The following is a 26,432-nucleotide window of genomic DNA, read 5'->3' on the forward strand; positions in this document are numbered from 1 at the left end:
GGTGGAATTTGAATTCAATAATAATTTGAAATAGTTTACTAATCATTAATTCATTGTCGATTGTCAAGAAAAACCATCTGGTTCACTAATGTCCTCCAAGGAAGGAAGCTGCTGTCCTTACTGGTCTGGCCTACATGTGACTCCAGCCTCATAGCAATGTGGTTGACTCATCACTGCCCTCTGGGCAATTGGAGAGGGCAATAAATGCTGGTCCAGTCAGTGATGCCCTCATTCCTGTGAAAGAATTAAAACAAAACATTCTGCCTTCACAGTGAGAATACCCTCTAGTGTATTGTATAGCATTACCACTGTCTCAACTTAGAACAGATCAAGCAACTCTAGACTGGGTATCTGAGGTGCTGTGAGCCATCAACAGTAGTAGAATTGGACTCCAGCATAATCTGCAGACTCATGACCTGGCATAGCCCCACTCAACCATTACCATCAAGCCTGGGGATCAACCCTGGTTCCATGGAGAGTGCAGGAGGGCATGATAGGGGCAGAATCGCATGTACCTTAAAAGAATGAGCTGACAACCTAATGAAGCTACCAAGCAGCAAGTGTTAGACAGAGCTAAGTGAGCCCACAACCAATGAATTAGCTGAAGCTCTGCAGTCCTGCCGTATCCAATCGTGAATGGTGATGGACTCTTTAAACAGCTTGCTGGAGGAAGAGGCCACACAAATATCCTCATCCTCAATGATGGCGAAGCCCAGCACGTCAGCACGAAAAAGAAGGCTGAAACATTTGCACCAGTCTTCCGCCAGAAGTGCCAAGTGAATGATCCATCTCTGCTGCATGCAGAGATGCTAGTCTTTGTCTAATTCCATTCACTCTATTTTGTTCTGATTCGTAGGTTTGAGGTCTTGGATACTGCAAAGCCTATGGACCCTGGCATCATTCTGGCAATAGTACCAGACCTGTGTTCCAGAACCTGTCACTCTCCTAACTAAGAAATGCAACAAAAATCCTTAGGCAGCCCTTTCTAAACCCACGGCGACTACCATCTGGACAGACTGAGCAGCAGATAGATGGGGACATCACCCCCTGCAAGTTTCCCTCCAAACCACTTGCTATCCTGACTTGGAAATATATTACCATTCCTTCACTGTCACTGGATCAAAATCCTGGAATCCCTACCCTAAGGGCATTGCGGGTCTACCTACAGCACATGGACTGGAGCAGTTCAGGAAGGCAACTCCAGGGCCAACTAGGGATGGCAGTAAATGCTGTGCCCAGACAGTGATTTCCATGAGTGAACAGAGAAGTTTATAACTGCTGTAATGTTTTGTATTTAGAAGCTAATGATTGTTGGTCTGATTTGGTGCCAAATGTTTCAGACAAAATGTTTAATTGCTATTAGAAACAATTATACTCAGTTAAGTATTTCACAAGAAACTTCATTAGCACCACAGTGCAATCTGTGCCAGGAGCAGCTCTGAAACCACATTCTTGATTTGGCTGTTTAAAACTCACCCTGAACTGTTCCACTAGCTGGCATGTTGTATTCTACAGATTTAATCTTCAATTCATGGCACACTGACACTATTCCATGTTGTTGCAGTCCTGATTTGAAGATTACTTGGATTTATCGCCAAAGTTTTGGCTCATTAATTGTGTGGTTATTATTATGCTGTTTTATGAAGATACATGAGGCGCTAATTGTTTATGAAGCTAGTGACTTTGGGTACCAGAAACCAAAGGTATTCAAAAGCGTAATTCACCAAGAACTGCATACGTGTTATATACCATGCATATCCTGCCTTGGAGCACTGATGTATTATGGAAAAATCCTGCCTTGATTTTGTCCTAAACACTACAATTAATTCATATTTTGCATCAACTTTGATCTAGATTCAAGATGTTAGCTTGTTGTCTCTCCACAGATGCCGTCTGAACTGCTGGTTTTGTTGTTTTCAATTAATTCAGCCATAAATAGAAAGGGTTTGTCCAATAAACCTTTAATTCTGAATAAGCCACAGGTACCCACTTTTGTATTCTATCTGTTTAATTAGCAGTGTTTCGGTAGTCACATCATAATGCAGAATCCTGTTGCCACCACGGCTAAAGTATATTTTTAATCCAGGATTGACTTGCATGGGCATGGTTTAATTGCAAACGTTAGGCTTGCAGTCACGAAGAGATTCAGTTCAGTGATTCAGTGCCCTCCATTTTGGGTAGGGATATTTAACTGTGCAGTCAAGATTTCTGCTAAGTGGTATGCATGCAATAAATAGCACTTTTGCATACAAAAGAAAGTAAATATTCACTACATGAAACCTTTGAGTACAACACAACTTGTCTGGTTCCCAAAGTCTTGGCTGCTCATAATGTCTTGATCCTCAATCCAACTGCTTTCCAACTTATTATCTTGTCTTATGAAAGTTCATCCTGGCTGCAACTCTCTTTCTAAACCAGGGATGCAGCAAGGCTATGGTGAAACTCCGGCTGAGGAAGACTACAGTAGATGACATTACTGAGACTCTGCGTCAAGCTGGAGGAAAAGTAAACTTTGATGAGTTACGTCAGGATCTGAAGGGGTACTGTGAAAATTGTCATCTTGGAAGATTTCTTTTTCCCAGTTGGTATACAGTTATTTTTTTGTTTAAAATGCAATTTTCACTCTGTAGGAAGGGTCATACTGATGCAGAGATAGAAGCAATCTTTGCCAAATATGATCAGGATGGTGATCAGGAGCTGACAGAACATGAACGTCAACAGATGAGGGATGACTTGGAGAAGGAGAGGGTGAGTTAATCATCATCTTTGCTTCATTTGTGTAAGTTGGAGTGTACTTAATATGTTAAATAATCTGTAAATCAGCCTGTGGTGCCATCATGTGCAAATGTAACTTCTTTTTTTGTAAGTTAGTATGATTTAGTTAAATCTATTTCAGTTACTGGATTAATGAAGTTAAAAGATAATGGGGGTCAAGAGGGTAAAGTCCTACTGGACTGTAGGGCTGATGATTATATAGAGAGACAGAGAGAGACGACTGGTCGTGGTTTCACGTGAGGGTCACCATGTCTCAGGCAAGGGGAAAGACTGAGAAGGTAGGACCTGTGGTGCCAGAACTGGATCCATGCAGTTAGTGTCACTTTGCACCGCAGTCCAGCCATCCAACAATCAAGGTAATCGCCTCAGCAAAGTCTTATTAATGGTCTGAGCACAGATTCCAGTGACTCGTTTTATTTCATTCTTAACCAACATCAAGGAGATTAAATCTTCTAGGCATTTGTGGTAAATCATGAAGCCATGTGATGTTCTTAAATCTGTACAAACTAGAAAAGGTGCCTTGTTTATGCGTGTAAGAAGAGTATTGCACTGTATTAATTTACAAACTGGTGTCAAATTCAAGAAAGTAGTGTGCACTGCTTGTGTTTGAAGTGTGTGTGTGTGTGTGTTCAGATTCCAATTCAATCATTGCAATTAATATAAATTTAGCCACCAAATACTCCCCTTTGTTTTAAAGGATGATTTGGACTTGGATAGGAGCTCACTGCCTCGATCAGCGAGTGGCCGGAGCTTCCCACGGAGTATGGATGATTCTGAGGAAGAAGATGAAGACGACAGCGGGCATAGCTCAAGGAGGAGAGGCAGCAGCTCCAGTGGGGTATCATATGAAGAGTTTCAAGTGTAAGCATTTCAATTTAAACTTCATTTATCTACCCAATCTAGAGCATAATTTACACGTATTCTGATTTTCTATAGACTTGGAGCTGGTGGTGCAGTGATAATGTCATTGGACTGATGTGCACAGCCCACACCTATTGCTTTGGGGACATGGGCTTGAAACCCACCATGGCAGGTGGAGAGATTTGAATTCAGTACAGTCTGAATTTTTAAGAAAACCCTCTAAGGGTGCCTATATAACCATTGTTAATTGGTTACATTAAAAATCTGGTTCACTAATGTCCTTTAGCAAAGGAAATCTGCCCTTTTTACCAAGTCTGCCTTACGTGTGACCAAGTCTGCCTTTTAAAATGACCGAGAGAGGTAATCAGTTGGGGATGGGGTGCAAATGGTAGCTTTGCGAGCAGTACCCGCAATTCATGTTCACAAATACAAAAGTAGTAAGCTAAGGCACAGATAACAGATTTTGGAATGGCATATGAGACAAGAAACCAAGACAACTGTTTTTGAATAGAGTTTATTGACTACTCGATCTTATAGCTCCTTTTTAACCTGAATTTTACAGGTGCTACCTATATAGAAATATGGCGATAATTTCCTAGTCAGCCTATTCAGAGATGCTCTTACAAACCTTTTATTGAACAGGTAGGATTTGATCCCTGGCCTCCGAAATAGAAATATTACCACTGCACCACAAGAGCCTCGAATACCTGTACATCGTTATTTTCTGATCAACCTGTTCAGAGATAATATTCGACATCCCTAAACCAGATGTAACTTGAACCTGGGCTTCTTGGTTCAGAGGTAGGAACACTCTCACTGTGCCACAACACTCCCACTACCTAAATATCAATATTCTCAAATTAACCTGTTCAGAGACGTTATGATACCCCTTTGGAGTAGGTGGGAGTTGAAATCGGGCCTCTTGACTCCGAGGTAGAGACACTAGCTGCTTCCTATATGTAACACTTGCTCATCGACCTGTTAAGAGATGTTAATGCTCTTCTCTGGAGCATGTCTGACTTGAACCCGGGTCTCCTGGCTCAGAGGTACGGATACTAACCACAACCTTTATAGTTTATATTTTCTAATCAACCTGATGCTACGTGGTCCAACAGGTAATAGCCTCCATGTGCTGCTGCTTAACCTTTAATAAACTTTAGTTTTTGTGATTTAACCAGCCATTACCACAAAACCGAGTGGCATTGGACAGATTAATGCAGTTTGAAATTAATCTATCCATTCAAGTGATGTTATCACTTGTGTGAACAATAAGAAAACTAATTAAATGGTCCAATTTAAAGGAAGAAGGCTCCAGTAGTGCAGTGGTAGTATCTCTGAGCCAGGAAGCCCAGGTTTTAGGCCCATCTGCATGAATGATGTGTCATAATGTGGCTGAACAGGTGGATTAGGAAATAGCTACATTTTAAAGGCAATATAGAAATCAAGAGACCTGGATATGCAGATAACCAAATGTTTGAAGTCATTAGCCACCCCCCTGCCGATGTACTGCTAAGGGGAATGGGATCCTTTGCTTTAGTAATGGTGAAAAGGAAGGAACTTTGAAGGATGTTGGTTTCAAATATTCTGGCATGGATTTTAAATTAATGTAAGAATAGATATTAGGATTCACCAAACAGCAATCTGGGATTATTAAATTGTCTAAAGAGAAAGCACATGAGGGAGAAAGGACTGGGAAGGTGTTGAAAGAACAGAGAGAATGTGATGAGAGGAAACTAGTATGAAACATAGCACGGGCTGGTTTGGGCTGAATAGCCTGTTTCTGTGCTGTAAAACCTTTATTGAACAAAGTAGAGGCTATCCATGTTAATAAAACATCTTCCCAGATGAGTAGGCTTATTTTGCGATGATAAGTCCTGGGAACAGTTTGTAAAGCAAATGACCCAATTCCTTGATGTTCAGGCTGGTGAGGCGTGTGGATCGAATGGAGCATTCCATTGGAAGCATAGTGTCAAAAATCGACGCAGTGATTGTGAAGCTGGAGGCCATGGAGAGAGCCAAGTTGAAAAGGCGAGATGTGCTGGGCAGATTGCTCGATGGTGTTACAGAGGTGAACCTATTTAATATTTAGGAGCATAAGCGGATTTACAGTATTTGGTGTTAACAGTTAAGTTGGTGCTGCTGGTCTCTATTATCTTGACCATAGTGGGTTTTGTTTTTTTAATTCGAGTTAAGAGTTTTTACTGCAGGGCTGAGGCCTTTTGGCCCATCATTTCTACACTGATCATCAGGCACTCATCGATTTGAATCCCATTTTTAGGCAGGTGCTCCATGTCCTTGTGTGCTGTGGCATTTCAAGTGTTCATCTAGATAAGTTAAATGTTTTATGGGCATCAGCATCTACCACCCTTTTAGGCAATGGGTTCCAAATGCCTGTTAACCTCTGGGTGAAAAGGTTCATCTAGAATCAATGGATATTTGGTGACCAGTGTAGGCATGAGCTGAATTCAGCCACCATCTAATTGAGTGGCAGAACCAATTTGAGGGGGTTAAATGGCTCCCTCTTAAAAAGTAGGAAAACATGCTGACATACTGGAGTTGAATTGATTGAACCTGGCTTTATATATCCAAATAAAAGCAAAATACTGGAGGTCTGAAATGAAAACAAAGCCTTAGAGAAGCTGAGCAGGTTTGGCTGCATCTGTGTCTCCAAATGAGTCATTTCAGGTGTGAAAGTTTAAGTGTGTTTCTCTCTCCACAAATGTTGCCAGACCTGCTGAGTTTCTCCAGCAATTTGTTTTTATTTTACATCAAACTCCACTCTCCATACACTACTTTGCATTCAGTGCATAAATGACAAACTACGCTTTTCATTTCTAAGCCCGTCTAACAAATGTGTGAAAGGGAACCTCGGTGAAAATGTGGTGGGAGGGACTGGAATTCTGGGAAAGGCAGCCCTGTAAAATCGTGTATAAAGCTAAGGAATTGTCTTGTAGGATGAGCGACTGGGTCGTGACAATGACGTTCACCGAGAGCAAATGGAGCGTCTGGTGAGGGAGGAGTTGGAACGCTGGGAGTCTGATGAGACCATGTCGCAGCTGAGTCAGCATCTCGGAACACCTCTGGGAATAAATGGGAGATCCCGCTCCCGCAGTTCCCGCCCATCCTCATCTCAGTCTACTGATGGCCTGGAAGCTGGGGGGCTAGGGGCCAGCCATGTTTAGTCTGTTAATGCCATGGTCAGTTAATCCCTCTCGTACATCCCTGAACCTATATTGTCATGGCAGTTTGACAGTAGATCAGTATTTTTGCATTTTAATTTCAAATCACTTTTTTACCGAGTTGTGCTTTGATCAGCTGAGCTTGAATGAATGCACACAACACTTTTTGGGATGATTCACAAAATATATAATCATGAATTTTTGTACACTCTCTTATCGTTCAGAACGAATGAATTGACTGCACGTTTCATCCAGGAGTTCAAAGAGAGGTTCACAGTTGAATGCATTAGTGTATTAATAAAAGTTTCTCAACACAATTTTTTTTTTGTCTGGCAAATGTAATAAGAATTTTCAAAGGCAAAAAAATTATTTGGCCAGATCCATTTCAGACATATGCTGACTTGTTGCTTTTACACAAATTGATTGTGAGGAAAATTTTTTTAAAACCCTCGTTACTGAACAGAGGTTGCAAGCAATTACAGCCTAAAGGTCTGGAAGGGATTTTCCTTTAGTACTTTATCACATCTCACATGGGTGATATGTTTCTTTATCACTGGGCCTCTCTGACAGGACAAGAATTACATGGAAACAGTCAAAGTAAACATGTTACACATGTTTGTTTTATAAAGTTATTTGGGAACTTTGTTTGCTTATAGATCCAACACAGATATTTGTTGTATTAGATTAAAAACAATTCCATTTCCAAATAAGAGACCGGAGCAAATCTAAACCTTTTTTAAGAAAGTATTTGTATTTAAACATTTACATTTTCAAATTGAGAAGGAATGTGTCTATTGCCAAATATAAAGACAACTTGTAAAAATGTCCTCTTACCTATTGTATACTTTTTCCTAGATTTAACATTATGCAAGTGATGTTGAATAAGAATTTACTTGTACCTATTAATGCATCACACAACTTTTATGAACCAAATAAAGCCTGTTAATATGTGATGTGTAGGAACCTTTAACAAACTTCATTTTGGAGTGCGTAATTTCATGGGGTATCCATGTTGTGTCTTGACGCTGTGCGTACCAATGCATAAAGTGTCTAGTTTTGTAGAGTTTGGGTTTTTGTATTCCCTGCATTTTATAATCCCAAATATGAGCTTTAATTTAATTATATAGCATGTATCATGTAACAACTCACTTTTAGGTTTTTACAACTATGTGGTAGAGCTACAACTTAAAATGGAAGACTTGTGATCTAAAATTAATAGTGGTTTTTTTAGGTTAGAGGCCTGTTGTATCCAAGCACTTTACTCAATAAAGAAAAAAATCTGCACAATTATATGTCTACCTGTATTTTTTGTATAGCCAATGTCGGACAGGGCATGAGGAATAAATATATTTTCTAAACCTGTTCAGACAAATTATTGCACACTTCTGGAACATGGGGGAATTGAATCTGGATCTCCACACCCAGAGACAAGGACACTACTGGTGCACCACGAGAGCCCCTCATGAAGAAACAAGGCACGAGTCTTGGTAATTGGAGCTTAATGTAAGCAAGGGTATGGTAATGCATTGTGATAGAAATGACTACATGGCAGCCTAGTTTTTCAAAGAAAGGTAAGTAAGATGTTCTTGTACATGTAACACAAAAGTTAGCATTCAGGTGCAGCAATAATGAAGTTAAATGTAATTTTAGCCTTTATTGCCATGGGATTGAAATTTAAAAATAGGGAAGTCTTGTTTAAAATCACGCACCAGGTTATAGTCCAACAGGTTTAATTGGAAGCACTAGCTTTTGGAGCGCTGCTCCTTCATCAGGTGGTTGTGGAGGACACAATTGTAAGACACAGAAGGTTTGTTGCAATTGTACAGGGTGTTGATGAGACTGCACTTACAGTGCCTTTATTCCTAGTTTTTATTTTAGAAAAGGATGTACTGCTGTTGGAGGCAATTCAAAAGAGATTCATTTGGCAGGTTCTTGGGAGGAAGGGTTTGACTTATCAAGGACAGCTAAACAAGTTAAGACTTCATTAATTAGAGTTTAGCAGAATGAAGCATGAATCTTATTGAAACAAAATTCTGAGCGGGTTTGACAAGGTAAATGTTGAGAAGATCTTTCCACGAATGGGGAAAATCTTGACGTATGGGACATAGTAACGAACTGTGGAGGAATTTCCTCTCCCAGAGAATGGTTGATGTGTGAAATTCTTGACCATTTAAAGAGTTGGTGGATTTTGAAATATTAGGAAATTAATGGCGATACTGAGCTGGAATGAAAGAAGAATTGAGGCCATGGACGGATTGACCTTGATCTCCATAGTGGGCCAGGCCTGAGGAGCTGAATGACCTACAGCTGATCCTATTTCTGATGCTCTTACTGTGAGAAGACATCAATTGTCGGTTTCAAGAGGAGAAAAATTATAAATGTAGCCCTTGTTTATCTGGGAAGGGAGCAGAACAGTGAGTTCCGGATTCCCGCTCCCCATTTTGTGAAGAAGCTCCTCCTTCCATTCCTCCCACCACCCACCACCTCTTTTTCGCCCCCCCCCCCCCCACCTGAATAGCCCACGTTGAATGATAAAGTTCACCCCTCAGTAAAGAAGTGTTTCCAGCGCCACTCTGAGAATGGAAATCAGGAATGTCCCACCCCCAAAAAACAGACTGTACGGTTCTAATTGTCTCTCTGTTGAAGCTGACAATTAGTGTCTCATTTGAGCATGGGATTTTTGGGATCAAGCTAATCTGAATCCATCACAATTTCCTGATCCCCTTTACATCTGCATTTTATAAAATTAATTTAACTGAAATATTAGCTTTTATTTCTGTCTCTAAAGATACTGCTGACACGCTGAGCGTCTCCAACATTTTCTGTTTTTATTACTATATTACAATTCCTTCTCTGGTGGATTATATATGGGGTGGGAATGTTACTGAATAGAATCTATTCTCCCTCTATGTTGCTATCCATTTTTGAATTACCAGTAATTTATACAGCTTGAGCATACCTGTGATACATGACAGTGTGTGAATGTACCAGTACGTTCATAGTTAATCCATGTGGAGTATTTTTTATATGTTGTGTACAGGACGTTGCGATCTATATTAGAGGAGTTAACTCCTTTGTTTACAAAGATAGCCATTCCCAAAACTGGAGCAAAACATGGACAAAATAAACATATTTATTAAGATACAGGTAAATAATTTCAAAAGGTGAAGCAAATTTCAGTTTGTGCCACTTCTCGGGGATTTCAGTAGCTTGAATAAATATGAACATGATTTTCAGTCTGAGGAGTTGGTAAAGTCCGTGCTCTGTGGCTGCAGGAAGGCAAAGTGATTGAAGTTCATCCACAAATTATTTATTCCATTCTTAAATCCAGACCAAAGGGCAATCCTCGACTTACAGCTCATGAGAATTTCTTCATGTACAAGAGTTTCAAGTATGCAATGCATAGGAAGGTGGTGATCAGTACAGTTAATCCCACATGGTTCTGCCACAGATCCCATGAGGCTGTGCCAATCCCCATGTCCTGAAGGTGCTGAGTTCCTGTGCATCTGTAATGTAAAAGGATCAAATCAGGATTTTAACAAAGGGATTTTTAAAATAACATATGACAGTATTTACTGCAGAGAAACTGATGCTTCAGCCCAGTAGACCTATGGTGCTGTGTGTATTCCACTCCTCCCCCTCTCGCTATCTCGTGCTCTCTCTCTCTCTCTCCATACGTTATTCCTAAACCACCACATTTACCCAGCTTTCCTGTCATTGTATCTACATTATTCACCTCCCCCCCCCATTCCATGTGAGGCCAAATTCCACGTTCTCACTGCTCTCTAAGTATTGGGTCTCCTTATCTGAGCAGGATGTTCTGGTGATGGAGGGAGTGCAGCAGAGGTTTACCAGATTGGTTCCTCAGATGAATGTACTGACGTTTGAAGAGAGGTTAGATCAGTGAGGATTATATTTGCTAGAGTTCAGAAGAATAAAGGAAGTTGGAGGAGATCTTGTAGAAATTTATAAAATTTTATCAGGTCTAGACTTGGGTAGATGCAGGAAGGATGTTCCCAATGACCAGGTAGTCCATCACGGGGGTGGGGGTGGGGGGGAACACTTTTAAGGATACAGATAGGTCAATTAAGACTGAGCTGAAGGGAAAGTCTTCACCCAGAAAGTGGCAAGCCTGTGGAATCCTCTGCAGCAGAAAGTGGTTGAAGTCAAAGCATTGAATGTTTTCAATAGATAGTCTTAGGGTGAAAGGGATCAAAGGGTATGGGGAGAAAGTGGGAAAAGGGAATTGAGTTGGATGATCAACCATGACCATACTGAATGGTACAGCAGGCTGGAAGGGCTGAATGGCCGACCACTCCATTTTTTGCCAAGTTTAAAGGCATTTCTCCTGAATGCCAATTTGATTTTATGCCAGCGGCAGCAGTGTGTGTGCGTGTTAGTCTCATTCCTTGCTGTGGAGAGTGTTGTGTGTGCGTGTTAGTCTCATTCCTTGCTGTGTACAGTGTTGTGTGTGTGCGTGTTAGTCTCATTCCTTGCTATGTACAGTGTTGTGTGTGCGTGTGTTAGTCTCATTCCTTGCTGTGTACAGTGTTGTGTGTGCGTGTTAGTCTCATTCATTGCTGTGTACAGTGTTGTGTGTGCGTGTTAGTCTCATTCATTGCTGTGTACAGTGTTGTGTGTGCGTGTGTTAGCCTCGTTCCTTGCTGTGTACAGTGTTGTGTGTGCGTGTGTTAGTCTCATTCATTGCTGTGTACAGTGTTGTGTGTGCGCGTGTTAGTCTCATTCATTGCTGTGTACAGTGTTGTGTGTGCGTGTGTTAGCCTCATTCCTTGCTGTGTACAGTGTTGTGTGTGCGTGTGTTAGTCTCATTCCTTGCTGTGTACAGTGTTGTGTGTGCGCGTGTTAGTCTCATTCATTGCTGTGTACAGTGTTGTGTGTGCGTGTTAGTCTCATTCCTTGCTGTGTACAGTGTTGTGTGTGCGTGTGTTAGCCTCATTCCTTGCTGTGTACAGTGTTGTGTGTGCGTGTGTTAGTCTCATTCCTTGCTGTGTACAGTGTTGTGTGTGCGTGTTAGTCTCATTCATTGCTGTGTACAGTGTTGTGTGTGCGTGTGTTAGCCTCATTCCTTGCTGTGTACAGTGTTGTGTGTGCGTGTGTTAGTCTCATTCCTTGCTGTGTACAGTGTTGTGTGTGCGTGTCTTAGTCTCATTCCTTGCTGTGTACAGTGTTGTGTGTGCGTGTTAGTCTCATTCCTTGCTGTGTACAGTGTTGTGTGTGCGTGTGTTAGTCTCATTCCTTGCTGTGTACAGTGTTGTGTGTGCGTGTTAGTCTCATTCATTGCTGTGTACAGTGTTGTGTGTGCGTGTGTTAGCCTCATTCCTTGCTGTGTACAGTGTTGTGTGTGCGTGTGTTAGTCTCATTCCTTGCTGTGTACAGTGTTGTGTGTGCGTGTGTTAGTCTCATTCCTTGCTGTGTACAGTGTTGTGTGTGTGCGTGTTAGTCTCATTCCTTGCTGTGTACAGTGTTGTGTGTGTGCGTGTTAGTCTCATTCCTTGCTATGTACAGTGTTGTGTGTGCGTGTGTTAGTCTCATTCCTTGCTGTGTACAGTGTTGTGTGTGCGTGTGTTAGTCTCATTCCTTGCTGTGTACAGTGTTGTGTGTGCGTGTGTTAGCCTCATTCCTTGCTGTGTACAGTGTTGTGTGTGCGTGTTAGTCTCATTCCTTGCTGTGTACAGTGTTGTGTGTGCGTGTGTTAGTCTCATTCCTTGCTGTGTACAGTGTTGTGTGTGCGTGTGTTAGCCTCATTCCTTGCTGTGTACAGTGTTGTGTGTGCGTGTGTTAGTCTCATTCCTTGCTGTGTACAGTGTTGTGTGTGTGCGTGTTAGTCTCATTCCTTGCTATGTACAGTGTTGTGTGTGCGTGTGTTAGTCTCATTCCTTGCTGTGTACAGTGTTGTGTGTGCGTGTGTTAGTCTCATTCCTTGCTGTGTAAAGTGTTGTGTGTGCGTGTGTTAGTCTCATTCCTTGCTGTGTACAGTGTTGTGTGTGCGTGTTAGTCTCATTCATTGCTGTGTACAGTGTTGTGTGTGCATGTTAGTCTCATTCATTGCTGTGTACAGTGTTGTGTGTGCGTGTGATAGCCTCGTTCCTTGCTGTGTACAGTGTTGTGTGTGCGTGGGTTAGTATCATTCATTGCTGTGTACAGTGTTGTGTGTGCGCGTGTTAGTCTCATTCATTGCTGTGTACAGTGTTGTGTGTGCGTGTGTTAGCCTCATTCCTTGCTGTGTACAGTGTTGTGTGTGCGTGTGTTAGTCTCATTCCTTGCTGTGTACAGTGTTGTGTGTGCGCGTGTTAGTCTCATTCATTGCTGTGTACAGTGTTGTGTGTGCGTGTTAGTCTCATTCCTTGCTGTGTACAGTGTTGTGTGTGCGTGTGTTAGCCTCATTCCTTGCTGTGTACAGTGTTGTGTGTGCGTGTGTTAGTCTCATTCCTTGCTGTGTACAGTGTTGTGTGTGCATGTTAGTCTCATTCATTGCTGTGTACAGTGTTGTGTGTGCGTGTGTTAGCCTCATTCCTTGCTGTGTACAGTGTTGTGTGTGCGTGTGTTAGTCTCATTCCTTGCTGTGTACAGTGTTGTGTGTGCGTGTCTTAGTCTCATTCCTTGCTGTGTACAGTGTTGTGTGTGCGCGTGTTAGTCTCATTCATTGCTGTGTACAGTGTTGTGTGTGCGTGTGTTAGTCTCATTCCTTGCTGTGTACAGTGTTGTGTGTGCGTGTTAGTCTCATTCATTGCTGTGTACAGTGTTGTGTGTGCGTGTGTTAGCCTCATTCCTTGCTGTGTACAGTGTTGTGTGTGCGTGTGTTAGTCTCATTCCTTGCTGTGTACAGTGTTGTGTGTGCGTGTGTTAGTCTCATTCCTTGCTGTGTACAGTGTTGTGTGTGCGTGTGTTAGTCTCATTCCTTGCTGTGTACAGTGTTGTGTGTGCGTGTGTTAGTCTCATTCCTTGCTGTGTACAGTGTTGTGTGTGCGCGTGTTAGTCTCATTCCTTGCTGTGTACAGTGTTGTGTGTGCGTGTTAGTCTCATTCATTGCTGTGTACAGTGTTGTGTGTGCGTGTGTTAGCCTCATTCCTTGCTGTGTACAGTGTTGTGTGTGTGTGTTAGTCTCATTCCTTGCTGTGTACAGTGTTGTGTGTGCGTGTTAGTCTCATTCCTTGCCGTGTACAGTGTTGTGTGTGCGTGTGTTAGCCTCATTCCTTGCTGTGTACAGTGTTGTGTGTGCGTGTGTTAGTCTCATTCCTTGCTGTGTACAGTGTTGTGTGTGTGCGTGTTAGTCTCATTCCTTGCTGTGTACAGTGTTCTGTGTGCGTGTTAGTCTCATTCCTTGCTGTGTACAGTGTTGTGTGTGCATGTTAGTCTCATTCCCTGCTGTGTACAGTGTTGTGTGTGCGTGTTAGTCTCATTCCTTGCTGTGTACAGTGTTGTGTGTGCGCGTGTTAGTCTCATTCCTTGCTGTGTACAGTGTTGTGTGTGCGTGTGTTAGTCTCATTCCTTGCTGTGTACAGTGTTGTGTGTGCGCGTGTTAGTCTCATTCCTTGCTGTGTACAGTGTTGTGTGTGCGTGTGTTAGTCTCATTCCTTGCTGTGTACAGTGTTGTGTGTGCATGTTAGTCTCATTCCTTGCTGTGTACAGTGTTGTGTGTGTGCGTGTTAGTCTCATTCCTTGCTGTGTACAGTGTTGTGTGTGCGTGTTAGTCTCATTCCTTGCTGTGTACAGTGTTGTGTGTGCGCGTGTTAGTCTCATTCCTTGCTGTGTACAGTGTTGTGTGTGCGTGTTAGTCTCATTCCTTGCTGTGTACAGTGTTGTGTGTGCGCGTGTTAGTCTCATTCCTTGCTGTGTACAGTGTTGTGTGTGCGTGTGTTAGTCTCATTCCTTGCTGTGTACAGTGTTGTGTGTGCGTGTGTTAGTCTCATTCCTTGCTGTGTACAGTGTTGTGTGTGCGTGTGTTAGTCTCATTCCTTGCTGTGTACAGTGTTGTGTGTGCGTGTGTTAGTCTCATTCCTTGCTGTGTACAGTGTTGTGTGTGCATGTTAGTCTCATTCCTTGCTGTGTACAGTGTTGTGTGTGCGTGTGTTAGTCTCATTCCTTGCTGTGTACAGTGTTGTGTGTGCGCGTGTTAGTCTCATTCCTTGCTGTGTACAGTGTTGTGTGTGCGTGTGTTAGTCTCATTCCTTGCTGTGTACAGTGTTGTGTGTGCGCGTGTTAGTCTCATTCCTTGCTGTGTACAGTGTTGTGTGTGCGTGTTAGTCTCATTCCTTGCTGTGTACAGTGTTGTGTGTGCGCGTGTTAGTCTCATTCCTTGCTGTGTACAGTGTTGTGTGTGCGTGTTAGTCTCATTCATTGCTGTGTACAGTGTTGTGTGTGCGTGTGTTAGTCTCATTCCTTGCTGTGTACAGTGTTGTGTGTGCGTGTTAGTCTCATTCCTTGCTGTGTACAGTGTTGTGTGTGCGTGTTAGTCTCATTCCTTGCTGTGTACAGTGTTGTGTGTGCGTGTGTTAGTCTCATTCCTTGCTGTGTACAGTGTTGTGTGTGCGTGTGTTAGTCTCATTCCTTGCTGTGTACAGTGTTGTGTGTGCGTGTGTTAGTCTCATTCCTTGCTGTGTACAGTGTTGTGTGTGCGTGTGTTAGTCTCATTCCTTGCTGTGTACAGTGTTGTGTGTGCATGTTAGTCTCATTCCTTGCTGTGTACAGTGTTGTGTGTGCGTGTGTTAGTCTCATTCCTTGCTGTGTACAGTGTTGTGTGTGCGCGTGTTAGTCTCATTCCTTGCTGTGTACAGTGTTGTGTGTGCGCGTGTTAGTCTCATTCCTTGCTGTGTACAGTGTTGTGTGTGCGCGTGTTAGTCTCATTCCTTGCTGTGTACAGTGTTGTGTGTGCGTGTGTTAGTCTCATTCCTTGCTGTGTACAGGGTTGTGTGTGCGTGTTAGTCTCATTCCTTGCTGTGTACAGTGTTGTGTGTGCATGTTAGTCTCATTCCTTGCTGTGTACAGTGTTGTGTGTGCGTGTGTTAGTCTCATTCCTTGCTGTGTACAGTGTTGTGTGTGCGTGTTAGTCTCATTCATTGCTGTGTACAGTGTTGTGTGTGCGTGTGTTAGCCTCATTCCTTGCTGTGTACAGTGTTGTGTGTGCGTGTGTTAGTCTCATTCCTTGCTGTGTACAGTGTTGTGTGCGCGTGTTAGTCTCATTCCTTGCTGTGGAGAGTGTGCAAGGGAGGGTCACTGGGTTGAGGCCATTAAGGAGAGAGTGTAGGAGATCTCACTGAAATACAGAATTCTTACACCTCTTGGCAGGCTAGATGTAGGAAAGATAAAAGCAAAATACTGCAGAGGCTAACATCTTCAATGGGTAACATCAGAAGATGTCCTCCTCCTCTAACCAAAAAAATGGATGCTGTGCACTGGATTGGTACAGTGACTAGTTTCTTTATTTTTGTTTTAGTTTTCAGTAGTCTCCTTGGGAATTTAGAATAGTGGGAATGGAGGTTAGGGCAGTTGAATGTTCCTCCTGCAGAATGTGGGAGATAAGTGTTACCTCTAGTGTCCCTCCCTGCGGGAAGTGCACCCAACTCCAGCTCCTCGAAAACCACGTTAGGGAACTGGAGCTGGAGCTGGAGCTGGATGAACTTCAGATCATTTGGGAGGGGGAGCGGGTTCTTGAGAGGAGTTACAGGGAGGTAGTCACACCTCAGGTACAAGAAAAGGGCAGATGGGTTACAGTCAGGGGACGGAAAGGGAACCGGCAAGCAGTGCAGAGATATCCTGTGGCTGTTCCCCTCAAGTATACCGTTTTTGATAGTATTAGGGGTGGGAGAGGTGGTACTTACCAGGGATAAGCAATGTGGTACAGGTCTCTGGCACAGATTCTGTCCCTGCTGCTCAGAAGGGAAAGTGGAAGAGGAGCAGAGCATTAGTCATTGGGGACTCCATAGTTAGGGGGACAGATAGGAGGTTCTGTGGGAACAGGAGAGACTCACGGTTGGAGTGTTGCCTCCCAGATGCCAGGTCTCGTGATGTCTCTGATCGTGTTTTCGGGATCCTTGAAGGGGAAGGGGAGCAGCCCCAACTGATGGTCCATAGAGGCACCAGCGACATAGGTAGGTAAAAAGAAGGCAGAAATTCAGGGAGCTAGGGTGGAAGCTTAGAGCTAGGAAGAACAGAGTTGTTGTCTCTGGTTTGTTGCCTGTGCCACGTGCTAGTCAGGCAAGGAATAGGGAGAGAGAGGAGTTGAACATGTGGCTACAGGGATGATGCAGGAGGGAGGGTTTTGGATTCCTGGATAATTGGGGCTCCTTCTGGGGAAGGTGGGACCTCTACAAACAGAATAGTCTTCACCTAAACCAGAGGGGCACCAATATCCTGGGGAGAAATTTGCTAATGCTCTTCAGGTCAGTTTAAATTAATTCAGCAGGGAGATGGGAGCTGAAATTGTAGTTTGAGTATACAGGAAGTTGACAGTAGTGAAGTCAGAACTAAGATCTCAAGATCGCAAGAAGGCACCAGTAGACAAGAAGTTGGTTTGAAGTGTGTCTTCCTCAATGCCAGGAGCATCCGGAATAAGGTGGGTGAACTTGCAACATGGGTTGGTACCTGGGACTTCGATGTTGTGGCCATTTCAGAGACATGGGTAGAGCAGGGACAAGAATAGTTATTGTAGGTTCAGGGGTTTAGATATTTCAGTAAGAACATAGAAAACAGTAAAAGATGGGGAGGTGTGGCATTGTTAGTTAAAGACAGTATTACAGTTGCAGAAAGGATGTTTGATGACTCATCTACTGAGGCAGCTTGAGCTGAGGTTAGAAACAAGAAAGGAGAGGTCACCCTGTTGGGAGTTTTCTATAGGCCTCCAAATAGTTCCAAAGATGTAGAGGATCAGATAGCAAAGACGATGCTTGATAGGAGCGAGAGTAACAGGGTAGTTGTTATGGGGGACTTTAACTTTCCAAATATTGACTGGGAATACTACAGTTCAAGTAGTTTAGATGGGTCAGTTTTTGTCCAAAGTGTGCAGAAGGGTTTCCTGACACAGTATGTAGACAGGCCAACAAGGGGCAAGACCACATTGGATTTGTTACTGGGTAATGAACCCAGCCAGGTGTTAGATTTGGAGGTAGGTGACCACTTTGGTGATAGTGACCACAACTCAGTTAGTGATGGAAAGGGATAGGTATATACCGCAGGGCAAGAGTTATAGCTGGGGGAAAGGCAAATATGATGTGATTAGGCAAGATTTAGGATGCATAGGATGGGGAAGGAAACTGCAGGGCATGGGTGTAATTGAAATGTAGAGCTTATTTAAGGAACAGCTACTGCAGGTCCTTGATCAGTGTGTACCTGTCAGGCAGAAAGGAAGTTGCCAAGCACGGGAGCTGTAGTTTACTAAGGAAGTTGAATCTCCTGTCAAAAGGAAGAAGAAGGCTTATGTTAGGATGAGGCATCAAGGCTCAGGGTGATTGAGAGTTACAAGTTAGCCAGGGAAGACCTCGAGAGAGAACTAAGAAAAGTCAGGCGGGGATATGAGAAGTCATTGGTTGATAGGATCAAGGAAAACCCTAAGGCCTTCTGTAGGTATGTCAGGAATAAAAGAATGACTAGAGTAAGATTATGGCCAATCAAGCATAGCAGTGGGAAGTTGTGCGTGGAGTCAGAGGAGATGGGGAAATGCTAAATGAATACTTTTCACCAGAATTCACTAGAAAAAGACAATGTGGTTGAGGAGAATACTGAGATACAGGCTACTAGACTGGATGGGATTGAGGTTCACAAGGAGGATGTGTTAGCAATTCTGGAAAATGTAAAAAATAGGTAAGTCCTCTGGACCGGATGGGATTTATCCTAAGATTCTCTGGGAAGCCAGGGAGGAGATTGCCGAGCCTTTGGCTTTGACCTTCATGTCGTCATTGTCGACAGGAACAGTGCCAGAAGACTGGAGAATAGCAAATGTTCCCTTGTTCAAGAAGGGGAGTAGAGACAACCCTGATAATTATAGACCAATGAGCCTTACTTCAGTTACAGTTAAAGTGTTGGAAAGGGTTATAAGAGATAGATTTATAATCATCTAGAGAGGAATAAGGTGATTAGGGATGGTCAACACGGTTTTGTGAAGAGTAGGTCGTGCCTCACAAATCTTATTAAGTTCTTTGAGAAGGTGACCAAACAGATAGTTGAGGGTAAAGTGGTTGATATGGTGTATATGGATTTCAGTAAGGCGTTTGATAAGGTTCCCCACGGTATTGCACAAAATATGGAGACATGGGATTGAGAGTGATTTAGCAGTTTGGATCAGAAATTGGCGAGCTGAAGGTGGTGGTGGTTGATGGGAAATATTCATCCTGGAATTCAGTTACTAGTGGGGTACTGCAAGGATCTGTTTTGGGTCCACTGTTGTTTGTCATTTACATAAATGACCTGGATGAGGGCATAGAAGGGTGGGTTAGTAAATTTGCAGATAACACTAAGGTCGGCAGAGTTGTGGATACTGACGAAGGATGTTGTAGGTTACAGAGAGATATAGATAAGCTGCAGGGCTGGGCTGGGAGGTGGCAAATGGAGTTTAATATGGAAAAGTATGAAGTGATTCACTTTGGAAGGAGTAACAGGAATGCAGAGTACTGGGCTAATGGTAAGATTCTTGGTGGTGTAGATGAGCAGAGAGATCTCGGTGTCCAGGTACAGAGATCCTTGAAAGTTGCCACCCAGGTTGACAGGGTTTGTTAAGAAGGCATACGGTGTGTTAGCGTTTATTAATAGAGGGATTGAGTTTTGGAACCATGAGGTCATGCTGCAGCTGTACAAAACCTCTGGTGCGGCCACACTTGGAGTATTGCGTACAGTTCTGGTCACTGCATTATAGGAAGGATATGGAAGCATTGGAAAGGGTGCAGAGGGCATTTACTAAGATGTTGCCTGGTATAGAGGGAAGGTCTTATGAGGAAAGGCTGTTTTCGTTAGAGAGAAGAAAGTTGAGAGGTGACTTAATTGAGGCATGTACGATAATCAGAGGGTTAGATAGGGTGGACAGTGAGAGCCTTTTTCCTTGGATGGTGATGGCTAGCACAGGGGCACATAGCTTTAAACTGAGGGGTGATAGATATAGGACAGATGTCAGAGGTAGGTTCTTTACTCAGAGAGTAGTAGGGGCATGGAATGCACTGCCTGCAACAGGAGTAGACTGGCTGACTTTATGAAGGGCATTTAAATGGTCATTGGATAGGCACATGGATGAGAATGGAATAGTGTCGGTTAGATGGGCTTCAGATTGGTTCCACAGGCCGATGCAACATCAAGGGGCCGAAGGGCCTGTGCTGTGTTGTAATGTTCTATGTTCTATATCCCATCGCGCTGATGTTAGCAGCTGGTTCTGGTACCAGACCAAGAAATCCTGGCTCTTTGCGAGAATTCCATTTCTTGTGCACCTTCCAAACCCACGGCCACTTCCATCGGGAAGGACAAGGGCAGCAGATACATGGGAACACCACCCTGTGAGTTCCCCTCCAAGCCACTCACCATCCTGACTTGGAAATATATCGCTGTTCCTTCAGTGTCACTGGGTCCGAATCCTGGAATTCCCTCCCTAAGGGCATTGCGGGTCTACCTACAGCACATGGACAGCAGCGGTTCAAGAAGCCAAATTTAAGGTGAAGGGTGGAAGGTATAGGGGGGATGTCAGGGGTAGGTTCTTTACCCAGAGAGTGGTGGGGGCATGGAATGTGCTGCATGTGGGAGTGGCAGAGTCAGAATCATTGGCGACCTTTAAGCGACAATTGGATAGGTACAAGGATGGGTGCTTAAGCTAGGACAAATGTTCGGCACAACATCGTGGGCCGAAGGGCCTGTTCTGTGCTGTATTGTTCTATGTTCTAAGGCAGCTCACCCCCACCTTCTCAAGGGGGCAACTAGGGACAGGCAGTAAATGCTGACCCAGTCAGTGACACCATATCCCACGACTGAATACATTTTAAAAATTACTTACGAGATCTCAACCGGGGTTGGATTTGGACAATGACAGCCTTTCCCCATATCCGACACATTATATGAAAAGGTCAAGTCCACAAATTCGTTCACCATGAGAGCCTGTGAGATTGAACAGGTCAGGAGTTACACTGGGGAGCCAGCGCATTTGGAAGACAGCACAGTATTCTTTGAGGAAGACCAGGTAAATGCTGGGAATGGTAACACTGTGCTTTTGTTATTGGGCAAGTAACTTGGAGCTGTGAGTCCATATTCTACTGTGACTTTGAGAATTTTAGTTTCATTAATTAGATATATTCGGAATTTAAAAAGCTAGTCTCACTGATAGTAACCAGGTAACATCAGATGGTTGTGAGAGCCCATCTGGTTCACTAATGTCCTTTAGGGAAAGAAATCTGCCATCCTTACCTGGTCTGGCCTACATGGGACTCCAGACCCACAGCAATGTGGTTGACCCTTAACTGTCCTCTGAAATCTAGAAGGACACGGGCAGCAGATACATGGGAACACCACCCTGTGAGTTCCCCTCCAAGCCACTCACCATCCTGACTTGGAAATATATCACTGTTCCTTCAGTGTCACTGGGTCAGAATTCTGGAATTCTCTCCCCAAGGGCATTGTGGGTCACCTCCCCCCTCTCAAGGGGTAATTAGGCAGTGCCCCCCCCCCCCCTCCCAGCTGAATAAAGGAGCTCTGTGGTGCCTTGTCCCTCAGCACACAGTCTGCTTGTCCATGTCATTGCGATTTTAACATCATCACACGCACTTCCAGAAAATAGTCCCATTAATTAGCTTCATAACAATGATGAACATTTTGTAGACAAAGATTAGATTAGATTACTTACAGTGTGGAAATAGGCCCTTCGGCCCAACAAGACCACACCGCCCCGCCGAAGCGTAACCCACCCATACCCCTACATCTATATCTACATCTACCCCTTACCTAACACTACGGCCAATTCACCTGACCTGCACATCTTTTGGACTGTGGGAGGAAACCGGAGCACCCGGAGGAAACCCACGCAGACACGGGGAGAATGTGCAAACGCCACACAGTCAGTCGCCTGAGGCGGGAATTGAACCCGGGTCTCTGGCGCTGTGAGGCAACAGTGCTAACCACTGTGCCACCGTGCCACCCACAAAGGGTTCTCTCACAGGTGGTTATATATCAAATCTGTTGTTTTTACTGTTCTGTCAACAATAATTGTTAGTGCCTGGACAGTGTGATATCAATGAAGAAAGTAATTCGATATCAGTTCAGTGCTGGGCACATTTGAATAGTACCAATCAGAGAGTGAGCTAAATTACAGAGAGTATTCTACTGTGTAAACCCAGAGGGCAGGGAATGCACATGTATTTATAGATATACATTGTGTATGTGCATATACCCATACTTTATATATGTCACACTTTTCATGAAACCAGCCAATATTATGAATGACTAGTTCAGTCTCTCAGTTCAGACTGTCAAGTTACTAAGTGTAATACCAACGATCACATTCCTCCTTGTCACGGGCTTCCAGTGAAAGTCTTTAACCAACAAAAATGAATTTCATTTATATAGCAGCTTTAAGGTGATCAAACATCCCAAGACAGTTCAGGAGCATTACAGATTGACACCAATGGTGATGACAATAGGGGGTCAGACAGGAAACAGATTGTAAGAAGTATGAGGGAAGGAGGGGGGGTGGGGGGGGGGGAGTTATTAATACAATACAATCCAGGGGAGGTCATTGTGACTGTGATAGCTATCCAAAGGAAACATTCACCTCATTACCGTTCCTTGGCCTTCTCCCCTTAGTCCAGTACATTATTCCATTTCAGGTAACTATCCCATTCCCTTCTGAAAACCTCGACTGGTCCTGCCTCCCCCACACTCTCAGACAGTCCATCCCAGACCCTAACCACTGCCTGCCCCACACTCTCAGATAGTCCATCCCAGACCCTAACCACTGCCTCCCCCACACTCTCAGACAGTCCATCCCAGACCCTAACCACTGCCTCCCCCACACTCTCAGACAGTCCATCCCAGACCCTAACCACTGCCTGTCCCACACTCTCAGACAGTCCATCCCAGACCCTAACCACTGCCTCCCCCACACTCTCAGACAGTCCATCCCAGACCCTAACCACTGCCTCCCCCACACTCTCAGACAGTCCATCCCAGACCCTAACCACTGCCTCCCCCACACTCTCAGACAGTCCATCCCAGACCCTAACTACTGCCTGTCCCACACTCTCAGATGGTCCATCCCAGATCCTAACCACTCAATGACTGCACAAGGTTATCCTAATCTCATCATCACTCCTTTTGTCAATCTCCAGCAATCAATGCCCTCGGATTCTTGATCCTTCCACCAAAAGGACCTGGTTTTCTCTCTCTCCCTCTCTCGGCTCTGCCCAGACCCCTCGTGATTTTGAAAACCTCAATGAAATTTCCTCATGACCGTTTCTTCCCCAGGGAGAACACTCCCAACTGTTCATTAATTAGGTTTTGAGAGAAGCATGTTAAGAACTTTACAAAGCCTGCTGTTGGATTACAAAATAGACCAGCAGGAGATTGGAAGAATACAGCATCAGGAGGTGGAGGAGTCAACGTTTCGGATGTAAGCCTTCTTCAGGACTGGGGGTGGGTGTGGGGGGGAGCCGCAGGTAAAGGGGATAGTGGGGGCATGGTGGTGAAGTTGGGATAGGTGAACACAGGCAGAGGGAATGACCAGGTTGGCCAATGGGAGGAATGGATCTGGTTGGTGGCAGGAGCAGTGGGGGGGAGGGGGGAAGGTCGGGAAGGGAGTCAGGGGATGGGGAGGGAGGTTACTTGAAATTGGAGAAATCATTGTTGAGTCCTCCAGGCTGTAGGCTGCGCAGGTGAAGATGAGATGTTGTTCCTCCAGTTGGCGGTTTGGTTCATTGTGGCAATGGAGGAGGCCAAGGATGGTCATGGCAGAAAGCGAGTGGGAAGGGGAATTAAAACGGGCAGTGACTGGGAGGTCAGTCAGCCCCTGTGGGCCCGGCTGAGATGCTCAGAGAGCCGTTCCCTAAATTTACGTTTGGTCTCCCTGATGTAGAGGAGGCCACACTGGGAGTACCGGATGCAGTAAACCGGGTTGGAGGGATTACAATGAGCCAGTCTGGGAGTTTGCCAGTGAACCTGTATCCTTGTGAAAAAACTGACTGGACCAAACCCTCCTTTATCATCTCAGATTTAATTCACCCACAGCATCTGGATTTCCATCGAATACTCAAGGCCTGATCTCCTCAAACTGTTCCCCATGTGTTTAGAAACCTCGTTACCCATTAGCTGGAGCACTGTTTCTAAACTGAGTTTACCTCAGCAGTGCACTTGTATTTTCCTTCTGTACACGGCCCTCTACCCCTTTTCCTTCAACCAGCTACTTGGTCAATCACACCGTGGTCCCCTAGCCTGACTCCAGGATGGATGGTGATGATCAGTGTTTCTGTGAAGTTTGTAAGGAGGACTTTCCAGTTTAAACGATACTCTCTCTCTCTCTCACGCTCTCTCTGTCCCTCTCTCTGTATACACATATATATATAAATTGTGTGCAGTGATTATAATTGCAAGCCACTTACAGTGATTCCATAGCGAGTGATGCTGAGGTATTGTAACCAGCTCAGCCATTTCACCATTCCTGGCAGGTGCACCAATAATCCAGAATAGATCTAAGTGTAATTATTCAGAGTCAATCTTTTTCACAGATAGACCACGGACAACATCACTCCTACAACTAGACCATTCAATCCCAATACAGGATATCAGGGCCAGGCTCGAGGGGCTGAATGGCCTCCTCCTGTTCCTATATTCCACTCTCTAATGGCTCGGTTGGTTCTTCTCGTCCCTGAGTCACAGAGTTGTGTGGATAATGTTCCAGTGTCGAAGCTCCAGGCAGGAACTGCAGGATCGGTCACTTCCCTCCAGTCCTGAGGGGACTGATTATGACCCCAGCATCCAGAGGCTGAGCAGGGGTTCCCCACCTACACCAAGCCCCACCCCACCCCCACACCACCCCCCTGTTGTGTTTTCTGCATGTTGAGCGGCCAGTGATCCAGGGCAGAGAAAGACAACTTAACATGGACAGAAAGACATTCTCCCCTTGACAACATAACATTGACAACAATGAGCACGAGGAGTCTGTAACCAATTATTCAAAATGGTGATGGAATGTCCAACGAGTGGTCTCTCTCTGAGAGTGTCATGGCAAGAACGATGAGGCAGAGTGAAGGAAGCAGACCCCGTTTCTCTGGATCTCCCTGCCCTCTGGGACCCCAGGAGAGGTAATAAACAGGAAACCCAGAGGAAGGATTTCATAGAATGATGGGAATTCTGCATTTGGGATATTGGGGGATGAAGAACCAATGAATGTGACAACAATTTGGCAGGTGATGGGTGAAAAATGGGAGCTTCTTGCAAAATGGAAGGAAAGTTACTCCAAGCCAACACTCAGGAAGAGGTCAGCTGTCTCGGCCTTTTCCTAACAATCCCATTCCCACTGTCACATCCAGGATCTTCCAACATTGACATGCTTCAGGGGTAAATTGGTCACATTTCACCCTTTTACATCCTGACTAAGTAACCTGGAAAACGCGTTTGATTTGTTTGTTGGTTTGACTTACAGTCATCATGACGAAAGTGAGCGATAGCATGATGATCGCAATAGTTACAGAATTCCCACCAGCTGCAATTGCCAGGGCCAAAGCTGAAGAGGTGTATGAGACCATGACCAAGGTGAGTATCGATATAGAAATCGCAGGAACTGTCCGTTTCAGACCTGGGACAAAGTGTAAAACAGGAGTCTGAGCTCACAATCACTCTGGCTGAGATTACCATGAAGGAGTCTCCTTCTCACCCTCTCCCCTCGCCTGACGCACGGTGAGCCTCAGGTTAAACCACCCCCAGTCGTCTCCCTCTCTCTAATGAGGGAGCAGCCCAATGGTCTGCTAAGACAATAGCAACGTTACTCCAAGAACATCAGCAGGACAGCACAGGAACAGGCCCTACAGCCCAATTGTCTGTGCTGACCATAGTGCCATTCCAGACTAATCCCATCCTCTATTCCCTCCCTCTTCATGTGTCTGTCTAAATGCTTCTTAAACATTGTTAATGTAACTGCTTCTACCCCCTCCCCGGGCCACACGTTCCAGGCATCCACTACCCTCTGTGTAAAAACAAACTAACCTTGCACATCTCTTTTAAACTTGCCCCCCTCTCACCTTAAACCAAAGCCCCCTGGTAATTGACACTTCCATCCTGGGACAAAGACTCTGATTATCCACTGTATCCATGCCTCTCGGAATGTTGTATATGTCTATCAGTCTCTGATGTTCCAGTGAAAATATCCGGGTTGGTACAGCTCTTTTTCCAGTCTGTTTTTACGTAACTCAACAACAACTTCAACTGAAGAAGAGTCAACCTGGACCTAAAAGATTCACTCTGTTTCTCTCTCTCCACAGATGCTGCCAGACCTGCTGAGTTCCTCTAGCAATTTCCGAATTTGTTTCAAACTGCTTCATACCAAATGGTTTAAGGAGAAAGAAAATCTTCACGATGTTGATTCTAAATGAACCATCGAGGAATTCATTTGGTCCCTGAAATTATATGCTCTCTCTTACCATATCC

At 44.3% G+C, this 26,432-nt stretch overlaps 2 protein-coding genes across 3 annotated transcripts in view; one reads left to right on the forward strand and one right to left on the reverse strand.

The window, feature by feature from the left end:
- The window catches only part of pkd2 (polycystic kidney disease 2), a 28,920-nt gene extending 20,815 nt beyond the window's left edge, over positions 1–8,105 (forward strand). The window contains exons 11-15 of one of the 2 annotated variants that reach the window (XR_011962382.1): positions 2,419–2,540; positions 2,631–2,748; positions 3,473–3,636; positions 4,279–4,437; positions 5,557–5,679. Coding sequence is in view for 1 of the 2 variants with exons in the window: in XM_072583745.1 (XP_072439846.1) it covers positions 2,419–2,540; positions 2,631–2,748; positions 3,473–3,636; positions 5,557–5,704; positions 6,591–6,818 (780 nt within the window). In the remaining variant the exon portion in view is untranslated. Of the gene's footprint in view, positions 1–2,418; positions 2,541–2,630; positions 2,749–3,472; positions 3,637–4,278; positions 4,438–5,556; positions 5,705–6,590 lie in introns of those variants that run through there. The other variant, XM_072583745.1, reaches the window with a different exon arrangement.
- A 2,014-nt stretch (positions 8,106–10,119) lies between these two features.
- Positions 10,120–26,432, reverse strand: part of LOC140485451 (broad substrate specificity ATP-binding cassette transporter ABCG2-like) — a 52,218-nt gene continuing 35,905 nt past the window's right edge. Inside the window, exons 11-14 of the mRNA XM_072583655.1 lie at positions 25,430–25,584; positions 24,389–24,478; positions 20,800–20,900; positions 10,120–10,321 (exon numbers count right to left, since the gene is read on the reverse strand). Of these exons, the coding sequence (XP_072439756.1) occupies positions 10,174–10,321; positions 20,800–20,900; positions 24,389–24,478; positions 25,430–25,584 (494 nt within the window). The 3' untranslated portion in view covers positions 10,120–10,173. The remainder of the gene's footprint in view (positions 10,322–20,799; positions 20,901–24,388; positions 24,479–25,429; positions 25,585–26,432) is intronic.

The sequence above is a fragment of the Chiloscyllium punctatum genome, chromosome 14 (assembly GCF_047496795.1).
Source record: "Chiloscyllium punctatum isolate Juve2018m chromosome 14, sChiPun1.3, whole genome shotgun sequence".
Taxonomy (NCBI): domain Eukaryota; kingdom Metazoa; phylum Chordata; class Chondrichthyes; order Orectolobiformes; family Hemiscylliidae; genus Chiloscyllium; species Chiloscyllium punctatum.